General features: G+C 45.2%; 1 protein-coding gene across 1 annotated transcript in view; it reads left to right on the forward strand.

Moving 5' to 3' along the window:
- The window catches only part of LOC142785131 (uncharacterized), a 33225-nt gene extending 8572 nt beyond the window's left edge, over positions 1-24653 (forward strand). Inside the window, exons 2-4 of the mRNA XM_075883572.1 lie at positions 13203-13394; positions 18944-19201; positions 23641-24653. Of these exons, the coding sequence (XP_075739687.1) occupies positions 13203-13394; positions 18944-19190 (439 nt within the window). The 3' untranslated portion in view covers positions 19191-19201; positions 23641-24653. The remainder of the gene's footprint in view (positions 1-13202; positions 13395-18943; positions 19202-23640) is intronic.
- Positions 24654-25304: the final 651 nt, after the last annotated feature.

Below are 25304 nucleotides of genomic sequence, written 5' to 3' on the forward strand. Positions count from 1 at the left end.
ACTTTCCCAAGCTTTCCGGGTACTGTGAACGGGTGACTCAGGCTTAAAGATGTCGAACACCGAGCTCTGTAAGCGTGCGAAGGCGAGAATGGTCGATAGCGGCGTGAACGAGATAACCGTAAACATACTGACAACGAAAAAAGAGGGAAACCCCTAACCAAGCTCCATACAGTTTACATGCGCGTCAATGTTTCCGGAATGTAGTAGTCCTTCGAGAGGTGCTGCTAGTGACGCCGAGGACTGTCGCTGTGAACAAGTGTTGGTGAATATGAAAGGACACTTTGTGTTCATGTTAATTATGTATGTCTGCTTGAACTTTTAGAGTTTGTTGATTATTGTTCTCTAGTTTTGTTAAAAATGCTCTGAAACTTGAAGTAGTCGAGGGTCTGAGTAGATCTCGTCAGGTTGGGATAAATTGTGGGTGAGAACACTGAAGGGCGCTGACCAAGATTAGAAATATTTGCTCACGTTTCGGATTCTACATGGGAGCCTTGTTCACAATGATACACGTCATTAATCTTATTTTCCCCTTGGTCGGTATTCTTCAATGTTTTCAGCCCCTGAAATTTATTGGGATGCAATTGCATAAGGGCTGAATATCTTTTGTTTTCGGATTCTGCCTACTCTGGGCTCTGACTCAGTCTTTGGATGACAAGCGGCATTCGCCAGCATGCGAAAGGACCTGCTTCTAGCTGCCCGCGTACTTTCGTGAACTATTTCGGCGTGCAGTTATGTCAGTCTTTGGAATCCGCCCTGGTTCTACATCAGACTAAGGGTTTGTGAAAATGTGTCTATATCCAACGTACACTCTTTGCCTAGGCACGGCGTTGTGCACGGCGTGTCACGCAAAGAAATAGCAATTACTGGCGACGAGGACCTGGGCAGACATTTCGGGTGTGCTGGTCTTGTTCCACATTGCCAAGGTTACCTTGGTTAGGTTTGAAAAGGAACCAGAATGCAACCAAAAATAGTTAAAGTAGCCATGCCATTTAAGTTTGTTTCCCAGTTTGTAGGCAAATAGAAAAAAAGCTGTATTATGACTACAGTTTTTCTCATTACACATTATATATTATCATTTCGATTATGCAAGAACAAAGAATAAGTGCAGTTTTTTTCTCACGCTTGGTGTTCAATTCACAGGTAATATTCGAAACGTTTATTTATTCATTCATTAATTTATTCATTCATGAAATAAGCATCTATTTCTCCTCCTCCTCCTCCTGCTCCTCGAGGGCCGTGACTATTTCAGATGAGGTTGGATGAAGAAAAGCAAAACAAATCAAAACAAAAAATCCACGCATCTCTACGAACTTAATGATAACGAGGGAGCGAAGTTAGGTCTTAAGATACATAATGTCTACGTTGAAGTCACCGAACGGTATATCGAATTTGTGTTTTTAGGTGTTTTATATTGTTATGCCACAATTAATATTAGTCTATTGTTAAACCTTTTTTTTTTTGCCTCGCATCCACGAATCTCCCCGTTGCGTAAGGCTTGAAAAAGCGAGACTGGATGGTTCTGAACAGTCGTCTGGTTGTTTCTGTTTTTCCTAAGCCCTAGATGAGGTGATACAAGTTGTTTCTAGGTGTACTTCAATGTCGTCTCTATGATTTAGCCGGGTGATGCTAGGTTTTTACTATGCGTTGATTCTCAGCGCAGAGAGGTCTTAGTCAAGCCACAGGGAGTCGCGGGCACGGTATGGTTACCAAACGCCAGAGACAGAAACTCACACTGAGGCCAAGTGTTCGTTCTTTTCGTAAGTTTACGGGCACGACGTAGACGTATACGTAGACGTTAGTGTAGACGTAGGTTCGCTTCGGGGTCTTGCCCTGGCATTTCACGTTCCCTCGCATTTTCTCGTTTGCCTACTAGCTAGAGTCCTCAGCTCGCCGCCGTTGCTTCGTAGCCATTTTTTGGGCTGGCTGCTGCTTTGTTCACTTTTAGCGGACCAATGGGGAAAGAGCAGTACCAGTAAGGAGACTAGTGGGGATTACCACTGGCCACTGCTGCGCGTGCCCTTTTTGGAGGAATCGGAAAAGCACTAAAACGGAAAAGAGAAAAATGTATTCACGTTATTGTTAACTGGTTTGTTTCACTACAATTTTCTTGTGTTTACAATTTGGCGGAGAAATCTTTGTGACCACCTTTGTGAAAACAGTGCAGTATTTAAGAGACTGCTCCAGATGGACATGATCACATTTGACAACACTTTAGTCAACTTTCTTATTTTGTGTGGACATTTCAATTGCGTGATTACTTGTGTATTTACAAATTCTGTGTGATGTTGACAGATTTTCGTATTGAAAAACTGGGTCTCAGTGCTCAAGTGCCGTGCCATTTACCTTTGTATAGCCTCGTGTTTTTGTGCAATATAAGAGGAGTCGCCAGCGTATTGGTACCAACCTCTGCTTATGTAAGTTTACTTTAAAAAGTAGTATTTACCCTATTTCTGTTGCATATACCCATTTATTATTTCTTGGGCAGTTATTCTTTATCTTTGGTGGACCAGTGGGTATTAGTAATATTTACCCGTTTTCTGTGGCACACACCATTTTATGGTGATTATAGTTCCATGGTAGGCCACACACATGAATTATGGCTTGCTTAGACAACTATGGTGTCGAGGGTTACGAAATACAGGAAGCAAATGAGCACAATGAACAAACTTTAACCGACTGGCATTTGCGCATTGGTGCTGCCCAATGAAAACGGTAATTATCACTGTTTGACTGGGAAAAAAGGTTACTCTACTGAAATGCTGCGCGTGATAGAACGGTCCTGAAAATGTATTGGTTTTGTAAAATGGAATACCTACCTTAAGGTGATAATGGAATCTATTAGGCATATAATACAAGAATAAATATGTCGTGAACAACGCTATCTTGGTGCACTTATGAAATAATTTTAAGCAGCAAGAATTTCAATTTGCCGTAGCAGATAGAAGGGCAAGGTGAGATTTCATGGCTTTTATGCCGGCAGTGTGTTTGTAGTTAGAAAAAAAAACAAGCAGAATTAATATGAGCAAATTTCAGGGAAGGGCATTGTGTAACGTACACAATGATGCCGTACTTAAGCAAAAAAATCGAAGTTTTGTCATATTAACATTTTATAATTCAAGTTTAGCCAGAATCCATGGCCAGAATCCGTGGCCAGAATCAGTGGAACACTGCGTTCTAAGTACACAAGAATAAGGCTGACGTTCTTGATAATGTTTCCAGGAATTACATTTCCGTTTATACTAAATGATAGCAACACCATCACCACCATCACCATCAGCCTGACTACACCCTCTGCAAGGCAAAAGCCTCTTCCATTACCCATCAATCAACCCGGTCTTGTGCTTTCTGTTGTCACGTTATATTTATGAGCTTTTCAATCTCATCGGCCCACCTAACATTTTTGTCTCTCCCTCGTACGTTTGCTTTCTCTGGGAGTGTAATCGGTTACCCTTAATGACCAGCGGTTATCCTGTCTACGCGCTACATGCCCGGCCCATGTCTATTTCTTCTTCTTGATTTCAACCATGATGCCCTCAACCCCGGTGTGTTTCCTGACCAACTCTGCTCTCTCATTGTCTCTTAAGGTTGCACCTATCATTTTCCTCTCCATCGCTCACTGCGTCGTTCTCAATTTAAGCTGAACCCTTTTTGTAAGCCTCTGAACCCTCTTTGTAAGGTTTCTGCTCCGTAGGTAAGTACCAGCAAGATGTAGCTGTTATATACCTTCCTATTCAGGGTTAATGGTAGATTACCAATTTTATTCTTCAAGTTATTTCACTCTCAGTCCGGCTCCGTGGTTGCTACCTATCCTAAGTAGACATAATCCTCTACAATCTCCAGCGTCTCTCCACTTATCGCAAAGCGCTATTTTCTGCCGAGTCTATTGCGCTTTAGTTTCGTGCATAATAATTTTCATACCTATTCTTCTGATTTCCGTGTCCAGTTCAGTAAAGAAGAGCTGCAATTCCTCCTCTTAGTTACTCATCAAATCACTGTCATCAGCGGTTAAGGTTAAGGTTAAGGATGTTGTAGATAGCCGGCGGATCTAGCCTTGCATAATTTGCATGCAATTGCCCCGCCCGGTTTCCTCTTTGCTAAATGAAGCTGTGTCCTTCGTTTGTTTTTTCACTAATCACGAGCAGGCTCTTAAAATAAAAATCGTTCATAGCGCGACGTAAGCCTGCATAAGACAGCGGCCTTTGTGCTATTCCACGTGCAGTACTGTGCCGGTACTCTATCTCGCTGAACTACACACCAAACATAATTGTCACTTATCACCAGTCACATGCGAGGTCTGTAGCAATCAAAAATTTCAAGACAAGTCACGACACTTGTTTCCTGAAGATCGAGGAACCACGCAGAAACACAATATCAGTCACGCTGTCGCATGGTGAGCCTAACTGTTGCAGTTCCTCAAATAAACCTTGCCGTTCCTTCTTAGGCACACAACATTTAAGCAAATAGTGTTCTATATCACCGTTTTACTTGCACTTCGGGCACAAGGGCGTCGCGGACAGTCTGATCTTGTGAAGCCATGTTGGTGTACGCGCTGATCCCGTTCGAATGCGATGAAGCAGGCAGGCATCTTCCCTTGATAGCCCTTGTGTCACACATGGCTGGTGAGGAGTCAGCCCTAACGAGTGAAAATGCTTGTTCACAGCTTCTCGTAAGATACGCTGATTGTCTTTGGGAGCCTCCTTCGTTGGTGTAAGCTCCAGAGCAATCCGGGCAAGTCTGTCAGCCGCCTCATTACCCGCTATACCCACATGTGATGGAATCCATTGAAACGTAATGTTTATACCTATGCCATGCAGGTATTTAAGGATTCACAGTGATCTTTGAGTGCATCGATCCAAAAACAATCCATGTTTTAGCCGCTGCAAAGCGGGCTTACTGTCCGAGAACAGCACGACTTGTTGATGCCTACAAAACTTCAGTTTTTTCAGGGCTGCCTGAATTGCCACGATTTCACATGCTGTCGATGAAACAACGCACTCGAGTCTCACTGCTCAGGAAACCTTTAGAGATGGAATGACAAACGCTGCAGCGCTTGCTCCGCGCACTATGTCGACTGATCCATCGGTGAAAACTTTCAAATGATCGGCGTACTTTTCTTCAATATATTCAAGTACCAAAGAAGGTATTTCTGCTGTGGGTGTGGAACGCTTGTTTTGCATCCGTGGAATCGTCACCTGGCAGTCGACATCCTCATGTGACCAAGGCGGGTCTTGTCGAAGTTGTCTTTGTTTGGGGAAATCGATGATAAGATGGCGAAAGGTGTTGAGGGCCACGAAAGCTCGGGATTCCGTGCGTCGCCGAAGGCGACTGAGTAGTGCTCGTCATGGGCTCGATTCGCATAGTCAGCAAAGCTGTGTCAGCAGTCGTTGAGAGGCGAGAAGACGTAACGGCGGAAGACGAGCTTCATCAAGCACCTTTATGCTCGCGGCAAACTTTGGCACTCCCAAAGCAACTCTGAGGCCTTTACGAGGAAGTTTTTCCAGCCGTTCGTACTGTGACTCACTCGGAGAGATCAGAGGCAATTGGAAAAGCACACGGTTGACAATTACTGCCTCGTGTAACTTTATCATTGATGTTGGGTGACTCCCCCCGCTTGTTCTTGCCATTCTTCGAAGAAAGTTTACACGGGGCGTCAGCGCTGACATCGTCTTGTCTACTGCTCGTCGCCAATTCATCCTGCTGTCTAGTGTGACTCCAAGGAACCTCATGGACTTAACTTGCTTAATTGATGCACCTGGAAGTAATATTTTCATCCTTGTTTCTCGTTTTCGCATACCTGGGAATAGCATGAATTGAGACTTTTCAGCTGATATTGTTAGTCCAATAGATTCAAGATAGGTATGTGCGGAGTGTATAACTCTTTGGCCAATCATTTCCAATCGCTTACGCTGATATCCAGAAAGCCAGATGCATATGTTGACGGCATAAATCGATATTTGTACTGTCTTGCTCACAGTCTTGAGAGCATTAGGTAAACTAGCCATGGCCACATTGAACAACATCGAAGACAGGACACTGCCCTGTGGCACTCCTCTGGTGATTTTCCTTGAGCTACTGAGCACTGTCCCTAACTTCACCTGAATCGAGCGATCACTAAGAAACGCCGTTATTCCATCAATGCAAGACCACAAATTATCGCACCTTTGTACACGTAGTCGTATGCTTTTGAAACGTCCTGGAATATTGCCAGAGTTGAAAAGCCGTATGCTCTTTGGTGTTCTATGTGACTCACCAAGTCCAAGATGTTGTCCTGTGCACTCAATCGTTGCCGAAACCCAGCCATACATGCTGGAAGGGTCTTGTGATTCTCCATCCACCATGTCAGCCGAACACAGGCCAGCTTCGCCATCAGCTTCGCTACGCACGAAGTTAGTGATACTGGTCTGTATGAGGCCAGTTCTGTTCTGTCTTTACCTGGCTTCAGTACTGGCACGACCCAGGCTATTTTCCAGGCTTGAGCAATGTTTTCCGACTCCTAAACATAGTTGAAATGCATCAGAAGCCTGATCTTTACTTCTGCAGGCAGATTTGAGATCATTTGGTTTGTAATTCCGTCAAGTCCAGGAGCACAGTGTCGACGGAGACAACTTATGGCTGACGTAAGTTCCCGCAGAGTGAAAGGTGCATTGATGGCAGATGTAGAATGAGGCGAAAGTGGGTAAGGTGGTTCATTTTCTCTTCCAATCACATACACGTCAGCAAACTGTTCGGCTAGAGACGACATTGATGTATTCTTGAATAACGCGAGGGCAATAAATGATCTCAAAGGCTCGGGTGTGCTTCCGACCATATTTACTACTCGCCATATCCTTGACAGTGGAGTAAATACACTTCAACTCTCACAAAACTTTGCCCATTGCTTGCTTCGAAGTTTGTTGCTGTATCGCCGTATTGCTGCATTATGTCTGTTGAGCTGAGTTTTGCTAGCAGGTTCACCACCTCTTCGCATAAGCCTTTCCTCTGCCCTTCTTCTGGCCGCACACAAATTACGGAGCTTTAAGTCCGGGGGTGGAAAATGTGCAGGTAGCTTAAGTACAGTGGTTGCAGCCGCTTTGCTCGCCAGCATATTATGAAACATATCTCCTGATTGGCAATCCAGATGCTCTTGGTAGCGGTCCCAATCAGTTACTGTGCAGGATTTATCTACCGTCAAATGGTAGCCAGCAACATTGATCAATATAGGGAAATGATCACTGCCCATTCTGTCCGGAGCTGTGCAACACGTCAGTTGAACGTCACTTGAATGCAACGTCAAGTCAATAATTCTTGTACAAGCTGGGGGCCTAAAAAATCTTACATTGCCCTCATTCGCAATGCATAAGTCTAGCTTATGAATAGCCGTTCCCAGACAACGTCCACGCTCATCCGAACTCTTCTCCCCCCATGAAGTGTGATGCGCATTGAAATCACCACAAATGATGCGCGGAGCTGGGCAACGATGACACAGGTCTTCCAAAAACTTTTAGATGGAAATTTTCTTGTGAAGAGACGCATACACCGATGCCATGCTGACTTTGCGGTTTCATATCTGTGCCCTGATTGCACAAACTTCTATAACATCTGTGCACAAGTCCGCCACATTGAGTGCTACGTGTGGTATCTCTCTCCGTATATACATAGCAGCGCTTCCGTTTGGGAAAGTCATTATGGTGGGGTTCTTGTGAGTGACGTATCCAGTGAGTGATCTTTGTCTCGGTAATCCGGCCTCCGACAGAGCCAATATCGGAATTTGATATTCTCTCAAAAGAAGGTGTAGTTCATTCATGCGAGAAACAATACCGGGACAATTCCACTGCATTATGAAAGGCACTTTTCGGCGATTTACCGCACACTGAGGCTTGTCCTTCGACATCCTACTGCTGGTTGTGCCGGAAACAACCTAGCAGCACTGATTCTAGAACCAGCACGGCCTGCAGCATGGTCTTCGCAGTACCTGGTGGCATTGTCGCTAGGTGAGAACGTAGAGCGGCAAACAGAACACGAACAATCTCCGCAGTGCCGTGTATATTTTCCTCGTGTCCCTTTGTCTTCTGCTCAAATTCTTGTCTCAGTACTCTGGCATAGGTAGCTTGTGTAGGGATGTTCTGAGTAGACTCAGTTGGCATGGCTCCTTGTTTTGCTTGACTCGCGTTGCCCGGTGTTTTCAGGGAGCATTCTTCTGATTGCACCTCACGTACATTCTTTGTACTAGTTGATATTTGTTCTTTCACCAATGGAGGAAAATCCTCAGGTGATTGAGCAACTGACCGGGCAGTAGTTTGTTTAGTCGGTTTAGGCCCCGTAAGAAAGGATTTTCGTCTATGCAGCGCAATCACTCGGAATGGGCACCCACTATAACTGGCGGGATGGTCACTATTGCAGTTTGCGCATTTGAAGTCCGCCTTGCAAGTTTTGAAGTCATGCGGACCCCCACAGCGTTTGCATCGCAGCTCTCCTTTGCAGAATTTCGCCACGTGACCAAAACGTTGGCATTTAAAGCACGTCGGTGGTGGCTTCGTGTATTCAGCGGTTTCATGTCGAGTGAAGCCAAGGTTAATAGTCAGAGGTCGCTCGGTGTTTGGAGTAAACGCGAGTACCACCGCGTCCGTGGGTCTAGCTTTCCACTCATTCGTAGAAGAAACTTCTCTTCTAACAACCCTCCTGACGTGAATCACGCCTTGTGGTTTCGTGCATCTAAGAAGATCCGCCTCTGTGTACCACTTTGGAACACCTCTGATCAAGCAGTGGTTTCGCAGGTAGGCATTAGGAATACGAGCACTAACTTGTACACCACACAGCTTGCCACACCTGAAAAGCGCGTTTACTTGATCTTCAGTGGCCACGTCAAATAGTAGCGAACCTTGAGCAGTGAAATAACTCCGAACTGGCTCAGCGTCAATGACGGATGTCACTGCAGAGTGTAGAGCAATAGGGTTCACCTGTCTTAAGTCTTTTTCGCTCTTTACAGGTGTTATAATCACCGGAATACCCACAGTTCTGTTTTTGTGGTGGCTTACCATTTTGAAGTTGTCGTCCTCCATGTCCGACCAAACGTCTACTTTCTCGTCGATTCCCACTATTGTGGATGCGCCGTCATCGGTTGTAGGTTCATTGGTGTCGCCATAGTTACGTTTGCCCGCTCGCTGGTCTTGTCGTTTCGATGGCATGTGGGATGGATCAGGTGTCTGTCCTGGTCGCTTGCATGGCTGGGCCATGGCCGAAGTGCCGGAAACGGACCCTTCTTCCGGTCGCGTCTTCTCGGAATGGGCCCGGGAACGGTAAAATCTTCTTGATGCCGCAGACGTCTTCGCGAGAACGACAGACGATAACACAAAACAAGAAAAAATAGAAAATCGAAGGTAGGGCTAGCTGCACTCTCAACTTCGTCGTCTTCTTCTCCTGAGCCCTGTCATCAGCAAATCGCAGGTTACTAAGATACTCTTCATCAACTCTTATCACTAACTTTTCCCCACTTAGAGCCCTGAAAGCCTCATGTAAACACGCGGTGAGATAGCATTGAGGAGATCGTGTCACCCTGCGTTACACAATTTTTTATTGGGATTCTGGCGCTTTCTTTATGAAGAAATATGGTGGTCGTGAATCCGCGGTAGATTTCTTCCAGTGTGTTTGTGTAAGGTTCGTCGATGCCCTGATTCCGTAGTGCCTGCATCGGTGCTGATGTCTCGACTGAATCAAATGCCTTCTCGTAATCTATGAAAGCTATGTATAAGGGTTGGTTGTATTCCGCGCATTTCTCTATTGCTTGATTATTAATATCAATATGGTGTATTGTGGAGTAACCTGTATGAAAATCTGCTTGGTCCTTTGGTTTACCAAACTGTAATGTCGTCCTAAGTATATGGCTTATTATTTTATAAATAGTTTGTAGAGAATGGAGTATGCTGACCAACCGGTACTTTTTCAAGTCCTTGTCGTGTTCTTTCTTATGGGTAAAGATGTTGTTGGCGTTCTTCACATATTATGGTACCCTTCCCGTGAAGAGACACTTCGTATATAAGCTGAACAGTTTTTCTAACACAGTTTCTCTGTCATTTTTCAGCAGGTCTGTTTTTACCTTATCCTCACCAGTGGTTTTGCCTCTTGCATTCCTTCTTCGGTTTTCATTACTTCCCCTGTATTTACTGGGGGAGGTTGAATTCATCTGGGCTAATATTGCTTCTTACAATATCATCCTGGTTGTTTCGGCTTCTGCACAGCTCTCTGTATAACTCCTCCGCCACCTCAACTATCCTATTCATATTGGCTGTGACATCGCTTTCCTTGTGGTTTAATGCATACATCCGATTTTGGACTATGCACATGTTTGCCTTCACAGCTTTTAGACTTCTGCCGTTTTTTACAGCCTGTGCAATTTTATTCCTGTTATACCTTCTGATGTCAGCAACGTAACGCCTATTGTTTAACTTCGAAAGCTTCACCAGCTCTATTTTGTCGGTTGCATTTGAGGCTTTCGTGGTTTGTCGTCTCCCAATGAGATTTTTCGTTTGCTGAGATAATTTACCAGTGTCCTTTCTGGTGACTGTAGCTCCGACTTCTATTGCACACATTTTGATAATAATGTAGTAAGATTATCATTCATTGTGTCAACGCTAACGTCGGTTACCTCGTTTAGAGCCTCGAGTCTATTCTGGAGTGAAACTCTGAATTCCTGTGCTTTCACTTTACCGCTAGCTCATTTAGCTTCTTGCGTACCAGTTTATGCCTTTGCCTTTTTCAAATCTAGGCGATTACGAGATGTTACCATTCTGTGGTCACTGCATCAGATCTTGTCATCTTCTTATACATTCTATACGATTAGTGGGTGTGCACACAGAATGAGGTCCATTTCATTTTAGTTTCGTTATTAGGACTCTGCCACATCCACTTACGGTTAGCCCATTTTCTGTAGAAGGTATTCGACAATACCTTCTCAAGAAGGTGTTGAATACTTTGAATAGTAAGTGGTATGCTAACACATAAGTGTACAAAACAAGTGAATGATTATAGTGGGACGCTCTTCAGGCGGTAAATAGGTGAACTGTTAGTGTTTCAAGAGACATGCATATCGTTGAAATTTCTGACATGTTCTTTTTAAACCACACTTTGCCCCTTGTGGACGTGGCAACTACGTCGGATTTGTTGGTATAGGTTTGGTGCCCGTGCATATAGTTTATACAGAATAGCTAGAACTCTGGCTAGGTGCAGAATAATTACGGAACATTCCTTCTAACAAGTCAGGAGGAAGCTTAAATGTTGAAGCACGGTTTTCTTTAATCTACAAGCTGAAACTAATTAGCAGTGTTACCATAATAGATGACCAGTGCAACGCGTTGGTCTGCATGCGTGCAGCTTCACCACTCCAGCTTTGAAGGCGCGCTTCGCGTTGCGTTGAGGGGCCTCAATGCTCCCAGCCTACTGGTAGTGGTTGACATGACAGAAAAGCTTGAAAACAATGGGTAGTCTTTAGGCTTGCGTATTACGTTCTCTTCAAATGTAGAGAAAATTGGCTACTAAATGGCTACTAAATTGGTCATTAAAAAGTATCCATGGCTCCAACCTGAAATTTAATTTATTTTGCTAGACGGGTCTCAAAGCAACCAGTTTGGCGCAAAGTAGCCACGAATGCCAGCCCAGCAGATTGCGCTGAATTGGTAGCGCAACCCCATTAGCAGAGGTTCGATAAAGAACTGCGCTTGTCCGTATGTGTTGTTCCTTCTATCACTATTAAAGTTGTGCTACCCGCTCTTCTTGTCGGTAATGATTGTTGATGTGTGAAGCTCTTTGCCATAGCGTCAGTTTACTGCAGCCTCAGAATTAGTGCTACAGATAAACCAGACACAGCAGCATTAGTGAAAATATTCCTACTTTATTCACCTCGTACATTCAAGAAACTTGAATGCGCGTCGATAAATTGATTGGTATATGAAATGGGCGAACTGAGCAATGAATATCAGTTTAAAGGGAGGTTACTGTTCACGGTCATTCTGTTTTATGTCACAACAAAAAGCGTACCATCTGAAGTGACCAACTTCGTAGCAGTTTCTCTGAAAAGTGAGTAGGTATTTTTAAAGCAGGATTTTTTTTATCTGCGTTAGGTCTCCTTCCTATGGCGGGATGAATGCCAACACTAGTTGGTGGAGGTGATGACGATTGTGCTGCCAGCGAAAGTCGATAATCTAAACCACATGCAGTTTTTGCGGGCTTCATTAAGTTTTGTTTAAGAATAAAACAATGCTTTAGTGGATGTTCAAAGCTGGCAGACATTTTTTGTTATTATGAGTGGTAGCGGACGCAATGCTCGCGTTTCTTCTCCGTTTGCAAGCAGACGTGCGGTATAACCCTCTGCGGCCGCGCCACCGAGCGCCTCTTTGAACGCGTGAAAGAAAAAGCAAAAAAATGCTCTCTGATGCAACCGAAAACTTCCTCAAGTGCATAAAACGCAATTTCGAGTCAAAGACGTTCTTTTCAAAGCAAAATGACTCTAGCTGTGGGGATTTTTTGTGAGTGTGAGTGATTTTGAATGACAAGAAGATTTTAAATGACAAGAAAAGTGAGCCCCGTAACTTTATCTCAGGGGGAGGACACCTCAACAGAAGCTCGCGAGGGGTGGGGGTAAAGGAGGGATTAAAGGAATAGGATCAAAAGGTAAAGAGACGGAAAGGAAGGAGAGAGCGAGGTGCAGGAACAATGAACCACAGAAAACGATGGAAGTAAGGAGGAGATAGGAAAGATGGACACGGTCGCAGGAGTCCGAGGACGGGGCACCACTCGGCGAGAGCACTTGTCGGCATCAGGAGATGGCGTAGGACGAGCCCTGTCGGCCAGAACTGCGCTGTCGTTGGAGATCGCGGGGGCACAACTGGTCAGCACGAAATCCAGAGAGCGAGTCGAGGATTTCTCGTCCTTCCAGTAGATCGTTTCACATAGCTGTTCAGTGACGCTAGGGGTCATTCTTTGTCAACTTTCACAAATTTAAATTCTTGTCAAATTCTTGTCATTCTTTGTCAAATATGAAATTATAATTTCTTCTGTACGGGAAAAAAACATACTCGTTGCCGTCAATGTGATGAATGATCTTCTCATTTTCGCCACAATCAGAAAATTCTTTTCCAGTCGTAGACAGTCCCTTTAAGAAAACTACTGTGACAAAAGATGGTGGGCTATGCGTGTTCGTTTTGTGTTCACTAACATGCTCCATTTCACAGGAGGCGGCGACGTGAGGCAAGCCGTGCCTTGGTGCTGCTGGTGTGCTTGGTGTTAGCGCAGAAGGCGCATGCTCTGCCCATCATGGACCAACTGGTGCAGAACGTCTTAGAGCCCGATCGCCTGAACCGCTGGTTCACCCTCTGGGAGAAGGTGATTCACCTGGCCAGATTTCACGTCCACAATATACCTAGGTACGTGAATTCAACTGCACTCAGATGAAAAAAAAAAAACGTTTGGTGTAAAGGAAAATTCTGAGCCTTTCCACCATGTAGAAAAGGAAGGTCAGTGAAGTTGTTTGTTTTGTTAAGTTACATATATAATTGCAGCGAATGCGGTATATAGCTAAAAGAAACGAAAAGAAGTTTGGCCTAATCAGTGTCACGAGTGGTCTTCATTGGTTGTTCTAGAAGTTACGTCGTTCCCAGCGTCGTACCCAAGCACGCGTGTCATTGGCTGCCTTGTGAGTGACGTCGTCCATCTCGTCACAGCCATGTCGCCGAGCATGTACGCGTCAGTTTCTACTGACACCTTCCTCAAGGGTAAGCCACGAACAACTTCAGAAGAGCGCCGACAGTGGAAACGTGAGAGAGCTCGCATTCGCCGGGCGATGGTGCCGTCCGGGCACAAAATCAGGCCCTGGAGACCAAGTGCCGGCTGCAACTGTGCCTGCCGTAACGATGATTCAAGCAGCTTTCAAAGCCTTGTTAAATCATGAACAGTAATGGAAGCGCTGGTGGCGAGTGGATCTCTCAAAAGCACGCCACCGAGGTATCTCGCGATGTCAAACGTTTGCAATAACGCCGCGTCAAACAAGCGGTGTTGCGGCGACAACAACGTCATCGTGATGATTGTGGGAGTGCGTTCGCCGGGGCGAACGCCCGAATTTGGCACGAGTATCTCTAGCGGCGCTTTGGCTTTGGCTGCGACGTACGCAAGCGCCCGTGGATCGAGAATAGCCACTGTGAATAATTAATTGCGAAACGCATTTAATCGCTCAATACGCTCCATGACCGTTAGTGCTTCTTATTGGGGTTAGCCAGACGTGTTGCTTGAGTTTACCACAGTGTTTATTTCACATGTCGCACATTGTGCCTCACAAACATGTAACCAATAATTGTGAAAGGCTTCAGGGCAGCGTCGGGTTGAACACACGGCTAAATACCGGGACCACGAGTTTAAGCTTCAGCTGGTTAATTATTTATAGGGAGTGCTTAAGCGGTGATTATTTTTTCTTGTTACCCACACCGACGCCTACCAATGTTGAAATCAGCATCTTCCACTGGGAGACGTAGAAGTGTCACATATTTCTCGTCCGCATGGCGGCCCTCACGGCTCAGGGATGTCCGCACGGCCGATGGAGTACGCGTAGCTTCGGGTGAAGACGACGCAAGTTTTGTGTACCAAACTGTGCGTATACGTGGATTCAGTTTGTACGAGCCTGGAGACGAAACGTCACGTAACGTCATATTTCCCGCTGGCGGTTATACAGATAATTTTGTAAGTTCCTGTGGACTCTCGCATGAGTGACCACAACGGAGTACACTTCCCTTCGCGAGTACGGTACTTTCAGGTCAACGGAAGCTTTATGCGCAGCGGCTCACGCTGCAGCATCCGATAGCTTGCTACCTGCCAAGTCAGTGTCTGAGTGTGCAAGATAGTGAAGTGACCACTACGTTGCGTTAGATTGAATGCTTGTATGGTTTCGGAAGACCATACGTAATATCGTCCTCTTTTAAGAATGGGTCATAGGCTTGTAATGTGACTTTCGTATCGGAGAGTATTGTCAATTTACGCGGTGTTTGGTTGGATGCAATTTTTATAGTAGCCCATATTGCAATGTGTTCTACAATTGATGAACATGACTTGGGGTCTAATCTGTTCTTCCAGAATGTATCCATACGAGGGACCACAAAGGTGGAAGTCAAAGTGCATAGAGTCACAGATGCGTATGTGTGTACTTGCAGAGCGCCCTCGCATAGTTGAATCAAATGTGCATACAAAACGCAAAGAAGTGTATACCAGGCTTAGTTGACGTGAGCTCTTTGAAGGAGAGCTGGGGATTTTTGGCGCCTGCTTGTTTGATTGGTTGTTCTTCGCTTGCCCTTCGTGCGGTGCATTGCGACGATTGCGGAAACTTGCAGCAAGACATTAAAAAGAGGCATTTTCGGCATGGAAGGCTTCACGAAGCGATTACGTAACGTGCAGGGGTGGTTAGGTGTTGTAACATTACTCAAGATATTAGTCATGTGCACGTGAGTGCATGATTGTGGCTGCAGCGGCGCACACTGCCAAAATGATCGCCAGGCAGCCACCTTCTATTTAGAAAGGGCAGAGTCTGGCTGTTCCTTGAAATTCAGGTTTTCTCCGGCGTATAATTCAGCTGTTCAGTGCGTGAACGTAACTTTGACGTTGTGAGTACTCGTGGTTTTGTGGTGTCGTGTTACATACAAGTGCTTTTAACGCTGACCTGACGCTGACCAGAGTTGCTGCGCTGATGTTAAACTACATTCAATGACGGCGACTGGAGCTGTCGTCTGAGAAAGGTTCACGGGTAGCGTTTATGCGCAAAGTAATGACACCATGTATCATCGTAATGAATGACCACACTATAAATGATCGCACGTTTTCCGGGAGTAATAATTGGCAATAATAGATCGCGGCTTGTCCTGGAGGCCTCACATCGCCTACATAAAAAAGAAACTCACCATGATAATCAACGTCCTAAGGTCTCTTGCATAGAAAAAAAATCACAGCATATCCACGGAGTGAATGATGATGAGGGGGGCGAAGCTTCGGGTGGTTTTATCGGTAAACAATGAACCGTCTGTCCACCCGTCTGTACGTCTGTCTATCCGTCTGTCCGTCTGTCCGTCCATTTATCCGTTCATCTAGTGAACACTCCAAGTACCACCATTTAGTTTTATAACATCTCGGACCTTTCATTATATACAAGTGCCGCCATCTAGTGAACACTGCAAGAACTACACTAGAAGTGGCAACCTACAACTACACACGTCGAGGATGTACAGACCCACGCCTTAAGGAGCTTCGCCCCTAAAATGTAGGGTGCATATGTGCAAGTGGGGCTTCACTTTTACACTGTACCTTTCCTCGGCTTCATGCGCTATAGCTTTCCTGGGTTTCACATGATCTGAATAACAAACGTGCTCGTCCTCCAGGGTATTCAAGGTTATGTTTGAGAATATGTCTTGGCCTTCAGATATGTGCGTCTTCGGCAGTGACTGTCGTAATCACGCGTGAACAGCCAATCACAACATACATTCTGACGATGCTTTACGAATCGCACCACCTCGCCTCATTTCCTATACTTCTATACCACACTCTGCGTTTGGTGACATTAGTGCTTGGCGGTACCGCACAGCACTTCCCTCAAACGCAGCTCTGAAGCTCTGGAGCTCTGGAGTTTATATTGAAAGAACCTTCGGGAATTTGGTCGATCTTCTTGGACTCGAAGGCATCTCTTCAATGTCTTATATCACCCTTTCGCCATGGACCTAATGAACAGTTAGTAGGTGAAATAAGGCTTCTTCATCACCAAGCAGCCGAAAAACAGCACAGCATAGTGTGTCAGTGGATACCAGGTCATTGCGGTATATATGGCAATGACCGCGCAGATGAGGCCGCTAGATCTGCACACGATGGTACCCAATACACAGCCATCCCGTTCTCAAGAACCGACGCAGCTACAAGACTTCGTTCGCTTGCACGTGACCTCACACTGGTACAGTGGAACTCAACAGACTTCACAAACGCGCGCCTGCATAACTTGGATCCCGATCTGCAGCTTCGTCTTCCCCCAAGGATATCTCGAGCTGAAGAGACTCTTCTATGCCGCCTGTGACTTGGAGTGGCCTTCACGAACGCATACTCTTATCTCATTGGGATCGCCAGCTCTCCTACATGCACTTACTGCAGTTGCGAAGAAACCATCGCGCACCTTCTGTGTGAGTACACCCAATTCAACGCGCAAAGACAAGAACTCACTGCAGCTCTGGATGGACTAGATGATCGGCCTTTGTCGGAACAAAGGATTCTGGGTCATTGGCCGAGCCCATCCTCAGCCCAGAAGGCTTTGAAGGCTTTGCTGCGCTTTTTGCGGACAACTGGCCTCAAAGACAGACTTTAGTGTCTTATACTCCTTGATGTTGCCTTTCCTCTGTCGCATTTTTTTTTGTAATTTCTCCCTCTCTTAGCAACATTTCTTTTTAACATCTTTCATTCCCCTCACCCCTTTCTCCAGCACAGGGTAGCCAGCCGGTCTAAGAACTGCCTAACCTCCCTGTCTTTCCGCTTAAACTTTCTTCCTTCTTCCTCCACATCCAATCGAAGCCCTAATATCTATTCCCGGAATCTAAAAGAAACAAACGTGATCACATTTGACCCTACAAGAAGCCACAATACTGTTCTTGCATGAAGCAACACAGCGGAAACATTCACATTGACAAGTATCGTTCAGTAGCTTCTGTTAACTCTGTAAGAACACTGGGAATTTTCTCGGAGTCTCCGTAAAAGTCAACATATAGCATATCACATCCCTGACGGCTGCCGAACTTTCCGCCCTTCATGCTGCTCTAGAGTTCGTATACTTGAAGAAGCACATATACATGATTAGTCTTTGACCATAATGTCTTGAGCCAAATGAAGAATTATTCGCTGAGATAATACTCCGCAATCACACCGCTATACAGAGAAATCGCAATGTAGAGTATCAGTGGATACCATAGCCGAATCTGAAGATATGACCATGCAGATGAAGCCACCCCATCTGCTCAGGATGTTTTTCGGTGCGTAGTTATACTGTTATCCACAACGAACATTTATTCTTGAAGCACATTTTTTTCTTGGAGCGTCTATGCATGTATTTGTGTTTTATTTTGTTGCTGTCACTTTATTCATTCGCACTCGATACTTTGTTCTTATGTGCACGTAACTGCATCGAGAATTGTTATACATGTATTCGCATGCATGTGTACGCGTATGTTCAGATGTGGAACCGTGTTTTATTTGTTATTAAGTCACTTTCTGTTTTAGGTCATGCGAATTGTGTGACCCGGTTACGCCTACCAGTTGTTCAACACATTTCGTTTTACCAGATCATGCATTGTTCATCTTCCCACCCAACCGAAGTTCCATCTAGAGATTTCAGTATTTATAAATAAATAAAAATAAAAGGTCACAGTTACATGGCTATGTTCGCTCGCACATGAGCTGACACTTGCAAAGTGCGATTCGACAAAATTCACTAACGCTCGTCTTCACAGTATGTACCCGAACCTGCAGCTCATCCTTCCGTCAGGAGCAACTAAAGCTATTGAAGAGCTTCTGGGCCACCTGTGGTTTGGGGGTGGCCTTACTGACTTCGAATCGGAACGGTTAGCAGCCCGATGTGTCATAACCCTGGCTGCGAGGAGACAATCATCCTCCTCTGTAAGGGACCATACTTAATCATAATTAATGTACACTGGTGCATGTGTTTGTCTATGCACGCACGCACGCACACACGCACCGACACACACACACACACACACACACACACACACACACACACACACACACACACACACACACACACACACACACACACACACACACACACAGTATATACGAAAGTATAAAGGCGAGAGTTTCACCACTCCCCGAACCACCGGCTACACCAACGTTAATACCTTCTAGCACCTTCCATGATACCTGTTCATGCTCATGTTTTCTTTTCACCCAGGATCCTAATGATGCCTTTCTCCAACATCCACACAATACACGGTCGGGCCAAAGATATTCGCCGTGGACTCAGTGACCTGCCCCTCAGAAGCCTGTTAGGTCGTGTCCAGGCTTTCACGGGCTTCGCTAGTGACACAGTGGACACGGTCACAGGTCGGAATGACTACGCGACCGAGTCACCGGCATCCACCGAGAAAGCCGCGCAGGACCTGACGCATCAACCAACGATCGTACGTGCTAAGCAGTAGTTCAACGACAGGTGAGTCCTGCCTGGATAGGGGATCGTAAAACACGCTTTCATTATTCAGAGCCAAATATGGCGCCACAAAGCGTTTCAAGTGTGTTAGATGTCTTCCATTATTGTTTGTACGCCAGCGGCTGTTTCCGGCTATGTCTGGTATTCATTAAATTAATGACACTTTGAAGGGGACCAGGCTATAACCGGCCCCACGTGGTCGATCATCTTGCTATTCTTATAAACTTTTCTTATTTTCTAGACAAAAAATTATGGCTTCATGTGTGAATCAAGCAAGTATCGGGTACTTTTTAATAAATTTACAGCTTTTCGATACTTTTGGTCAGTGTTTAAGCCGGCTGCGTTCTCTGGTAAGGGGATCGCTGTCGTCCTAAATTGTGAATATGCTAACGTACTGCCCCGGGATATCACCAGGTTTTCTGAGTACGAGGAAAGATAAAATAATTAAATGCTTCAATGTTTCAATGTTACAGCGCAGCTCTCAGTTAAGCTGAATAGTGTGAACCATTTATACAAGACAGCTGTATGATTACCAGGTAGTAGTCCACACTATCATGGTGGCAATCTGTGCGGCCTTGCTTGGTTACATGGCTAACCGCAGTCAGTGCGACTGCTGTTTGCATGAGAAGGCTGCACTCCTGACTGGGCCTCAGAAATAGAAGGCTGCACATGGAAGCTCTACACCCACAGTCTGTCTGCCTGCTCAGAGTTTTCTGTTTTCTTCTGTTCTAACTCCATTGCTATGTATACATGGACGTTTATATCACCTCAGCTGCTCGATTTCTGCAAGTTGTGCAACGCAAAAAATTACACAAAAATAAAAATAAATGAGTAAAGACAAAATTTAAGACAGTTCCACGGCTATGAAATGAGGGTAAATAGTGGTAAGCGAGCGCCACCACCTGGCCAGAGTTCTTCAATGCTTTGGTCTGGTGAACATCTTATTTCTTCTTTTCTGTTTCAACGCGACATGTCGCCTTAGAAAACAGCAACAACAAAGTGCACGCGCGTGAACCGAGTATCAAAGCAGGCCAAGTGCTCACTTCCTACAACGAATAAAGTACTCAGACACCTGAGGGGAGGCAAGGTCTTCAGCACCCCATGTTTGGCACAGGTGTACCAGAAACTTCATGTGACGCCAGAGACAACGGAGGTATGGTCCCTAAACACGCTAAAAGAGCTTTACAAGGTAGGGAGATTGCCTTTCAGAATCTCTGCAGCTCCAGCCATGTTTCAACGCTTTATGAAGACTATGCTGTCTGGCTTCGCAGGCGTTGGCGCATACGTAGATGACGTGATAATCAGTGGGAAAGACGCCACGGAACACGCTGTGAAACTGGAAAAGTCTCTGAAGAGGTTACGAAACTGAGACTTTCACCTCGGCAAAAACAAGTGCTACTTTGCGCTTCGAGAAGTTTTTTTTTTCTGGGACATCGAATCGACGAGACAGGCGTCCAAACTAACGAAGAGAACGTTCGAGCCAGAACAGAAGCTTCAGCACCAAACTGCAAATTGCAAAGTGCGTGCTTCAACCCTTTCTCGGGGTGCTGGCTTTCCACGAGTGATTCTTGAACAAGGCAACAGTTACCAGCTGCCTCTTCCAGCTCCTTCAGAAGGACTCCACGTAGAGATGGGAGACCAAGCATAAAAAAGCATTTGACAAGCTTAATACGTTGCTTCTCAGTCAGACCGTACTGGCACACTACGATGGACAGAACAAGCTTCTTGTCTCATGTGATGCTTCACCACACAGCATAAGAGCTGTTCTGTCTCAACCTTATGACCACAATAGAAAGGCGCCAATCTCTATTGCATCTCAGATTCTAGGGCCAGAAGAACGCAGTTGTGTTCAGTTGGATATAGAAGGCCTTGCTGTGATGTTTCCAGCCCACAAGGTGCACAAGAATATTTTGGGAAGAAATGTGACTTTCGTCGCAGGACATCAACCACTGCTGAGCATACTGGTCCACAAAAACCAATTGCTCAAGTTCTTTCTCCACTGATGACCAGCTGGTGCATCAAGTTATTGACGTATGACTAGTTCACTGCATCATCGTCAACAGGGATTGCGGGAACCATGGATACACAGATGCGTTGAGTCCATTATCATTACAAGAACGTCTCAATGAACACTGGCTTCTAGGCGACGTACGAATGTTAGAAACTTTGTCGAAATCTCCGTTGACTGCTACCAAGAGAACACGACTCACACAACAAGACAGCATCGTGCAGAGGTTCTACAAGGCAGTGCAGGATGGCACAGTGGAGAAACTCACTCGAAAGGAGTTTTCTCCTTACTGACGATGAGTGACCACACTAGCATTTCATGGCAAGTTCATCACACTTGAATCACGAATGATCATACCAAGCTTAGCACGATCCCCTGTTCTGGCACTTTTGCACGCTGGTCACCAACGCATAATAGCTATGAAGAAGTGCGCAAGGAGCTACGTATGGTTGCCCGGAATTGACAATTAGGGTAATTAGGCAAACGGTGCGACAGTGTCGTGAACGCCATTCAATGCAGAAGAGCCCACCTAAAGTTTCTGTTCCTGCCTGGGACCATACTCAGACACCATGGAACACGGTGCGCGTTTATTTCGCGGGGCCACTACTCGAGCGCGCCTACTTGGTTGTTGTGGACGCGTACGCAAAGTAGGTGGAAGTCCGGCGCGTGCCGTTAGCAACACCCGCGGCTGTCATCGGCGTGCTCCGAATCCTCTTTGGAATGTTTGTAAGCCCCGAAAGCTCATCTTCGACAACAGAAAGCATTTATCTCCAACGAGATGAAGCAGTTCTATGCATACAGGCTGTCACCTCACCAGCGTACAACCCTGCAACAAACGTCCAGGCAGAACGCTGTGCGGGAGCTAAAAAGAGTAGTGCTGACAGGTGCAGACAAGTTCACATAGTCTCCTGCGGACTTGCAAGGTTTCTGTATCGGTAGAACACGATGATACGCACTGCCGCAGAGATGACACCTGCGGGACTAGTGTTTGCACGAGAACTGCTTTGCCCTTTCGATCATCTCAAGCAAGAGGTGGAAAAAAAGCAAATGACTGAGAGCGAGAAGACGTTGATAAAATCACACCACTTCGCCGTAGGCGAGGTAGAGATTATCCGCCAGTTTTTGAAAAACGCCAGAATATATTGAAGGAAAAATACTGCGCCGTGTCGGACCATGATCATGTCTGATAAAAAATAAAAAAGAGAGATTTGGGTGCATGTTAAAGAACACCAGATGGTCGAAATTTCCATAGCCCTTCACTATGGCGTCTCTCATAATCATATGGGAGTTTGGGAAGTTAAGCTACACATATCAATCAATCAATCACTTGTAAAAAGTGGCCACGGAAAGGTCCATCGTCACCGCAAGCACGTGAGAAATACAAGCCAGGCAGGACAAACAACTGATTCACCGACACATTGGAGTGCAGCAGACGATCTTTTGGACACAACGCCAGAAGAGACGCCTTAGAGCTCTGCTGCTCGACCGTCTGACTCGCCCAATATACAGGACGACACTCCCTCACAACCATCGAGGTCACGGGCAGTGACCACCCAGCAACTGTAACCGACAGAGGTTAGGCGACCTCCATACCGCTATGGAGACCGTATAATGGAGGAAGAGTTGACATGTCGACTTAGAAGACGACAGCAACAAAGTGCGAGCGTGACTGCACTTTCACTGTGGTACGAAGGCGAGTCTTGTGTCGAACGTGGGCTGGTAGTGACTCCAATACCTGAGCTTCCCCAGTTGAAGTGTTCATGTTTCCTGAGGTCAAATAAAACGTCTACAGTCACAAGCGGCTGTACAGACGTAACACTACGTTTTCTTCTTCTTTCTCCTGTATATATTGTTTATTTATTTCTTCGTATCTTTCTATATTACCCATTATTATCCCTTCTATCCTCCTCATTATCACTACCCTTTCCCGACCAATTGCTATACTGTACTGTGTGTGGTTATGCTAGCAGCTGCTTGGGACATATATACCAAGTGTCTGTGTCACACAAAGGCTACGCACATGAAGACTATGTCCTTCTTTACTTTCTCCCGGTACATGTGTGTGGTTCTACGACGCTCTGTCATTCTTTACCCTTTCCATTGTTCTTTTCCTTTCACCCCATCTTGCATCACTCTTCTTCACTCTCACTTCAGTTGCTCACCTTTTACTACATAATACTGTGCATGGCCATGCTATGCAAGGAGCTGCTTGGCTCATACCAGCTTTCTGTGATGCATACTCGCTGAGTTTTGTGCGCTGGATGACCATAATAACTGTGAGTTCCAACTGCGAGGCTTGGCTGTCAGAAACACATAGCAAACTGAAAAAAATAAGGAAGGTATAGCATGGTAATCAAGAGTTCACTTGCAACAGTTGTTAACCACGTGTTGAAAACTCTCTCCCTTACACGATTTGTACTCCTCTATGTTTCAGGGAAACATCGGGCTGCGTATTCAACTCGGAGCGAGTCTGCTGCATCTGCGACGCTGATGGTTGGCGACACCTCTCTTTCCGGCTGCACTTGCACTGCTTCCCAACTCGCGTGCTCGACAGTCAACTGAGGAGAGTCTTCCCTCCGCTTGGGCATTCGACAGTCAACAATACGCCACGCGCCATAAGACACACTGCGCTATCGTTCAGAGTGGTCCAAGTATTTGAAGAAAGTGGTTTTTTTACGACACGTCTTAAACATATGAGAGTTCATTGTTCCCAACTGTATGCTCAAATTGTCAAATAAGTTTGACTTTATTAACAGGAGGATGAAGAGGGTGTGAGGGTTCGGAGAGTGTTAAGCAATCATTTTGCCTCATATTTCTTATTCCTTCTTTTCGCATTCAACATAACATGTAACATTTTCTCATATAATGAAAATGAAATTACACCGATTAATGTTAAGCCTGAAGCACGCTTCATCAATTCACTGTGTACGTTTCGATCATATTTCTAACGTCCCTCAGAGAAAACGCGGAGCTTTTTTCATGGTGTTTTGCTGCTAAGCTCAAGTTTGTGAGTTCATTTACGGCGGCTACAAAAAGAATAGCAATAGAAATGCGTACTTGGATTGAACTACACGTTAAGAAGCACTGGCTGGTCAAAACTGATCCTTATACCAATCTATGTGGCAAGCTGGTATCATAATGTTGTTTGAGCTCATGAAACTCTGGATTTATTTTCTTGGAGCTCGTGAGGTTTATCAAAATACGGAGCCAGTCACGTTTTTCTTTTCTATGATTTGAATATTTGGCAGTATTCATGCAGCATTTCGTCCGGCGTTTTCATTTCATAGTGTCCCACGAAGCGAGCCATGTGTGCCGCACTGTCAAAAGTTCCATGCCAACATTTCTGTGGCTACATTATTATAGCGTCATAATTTCACCGTGAGTGCTCATCAGGGCGACATCTTTCAATGTATTGCCTCTTTTCAATAAAAGAGTGAAGCCACAGCACTATCTGTTGTTCTTTATTTACATTTTTGTTAACGTTTTCGAGTGGCAAGTTTCACGAGCAGGTGCATCGCCTGAAAGGCTGTCATAAGATTTCCACTTGGGTGTTCTTTTTGGTGAATTAATGCACTATATACGATTGAAAAAACTGTGGCAAAAATATCGAGTTCGTGGTCGCACTCTTGGAAGGTGTGCTGCCAACATAAAACTATCTGCTGACGCGATTTCCGAAGGGGAGAATTCGGGTTTCTTCAAGTAACTCGAAAACAATGAAGGAGAGAAGAAACCTTATTGCGAGAATCCTGCCGTCTCAATGGTGAGGATCCCACGCCTAGACATCAGTAGCGTGAATAGCACTTGAAATGAAATTCTTTTGGTTTCTTGATAAAATAATAAATCCCGGACCTTCTTAGTATGTGCCCAATTTATTATACTCTTTTATTTAAACTGACACAACCGATCAAACAAAACACAGATGGCCACCGCTACGATGAAATAAGTTACAACAGTGTGACACACATGAGTGGGTAAAGATATTTTAAAATTGCATAGCGGTATGATACAATACACTCGGGGCAAAAAGTATTTACGATACAATTACAAGGTATTTGGGAATGAGTGTTGCTGTTACGATACTTTTCTTGTGTATTTAAA

The sequence above is a fragment of the Rhipicephalus microplus genome, unplaced genomic scaffold (genome assembly GCF_043290135.1).
Source record: "Rhipicephalus microplus isolate Deutch F79 unplaced genomic scaffold, USDA_Rmic scaffold_18, whole genome shotgun sequence".
In the NCBI taxonomy this organism is placed as follows: domain Eukaryota; kingdom Metazoa; phylum Arthropoda; class Arachnida; order Ixodida; family Ixodidae; genus Rhipicephalus; species Rhipicephalus microplus.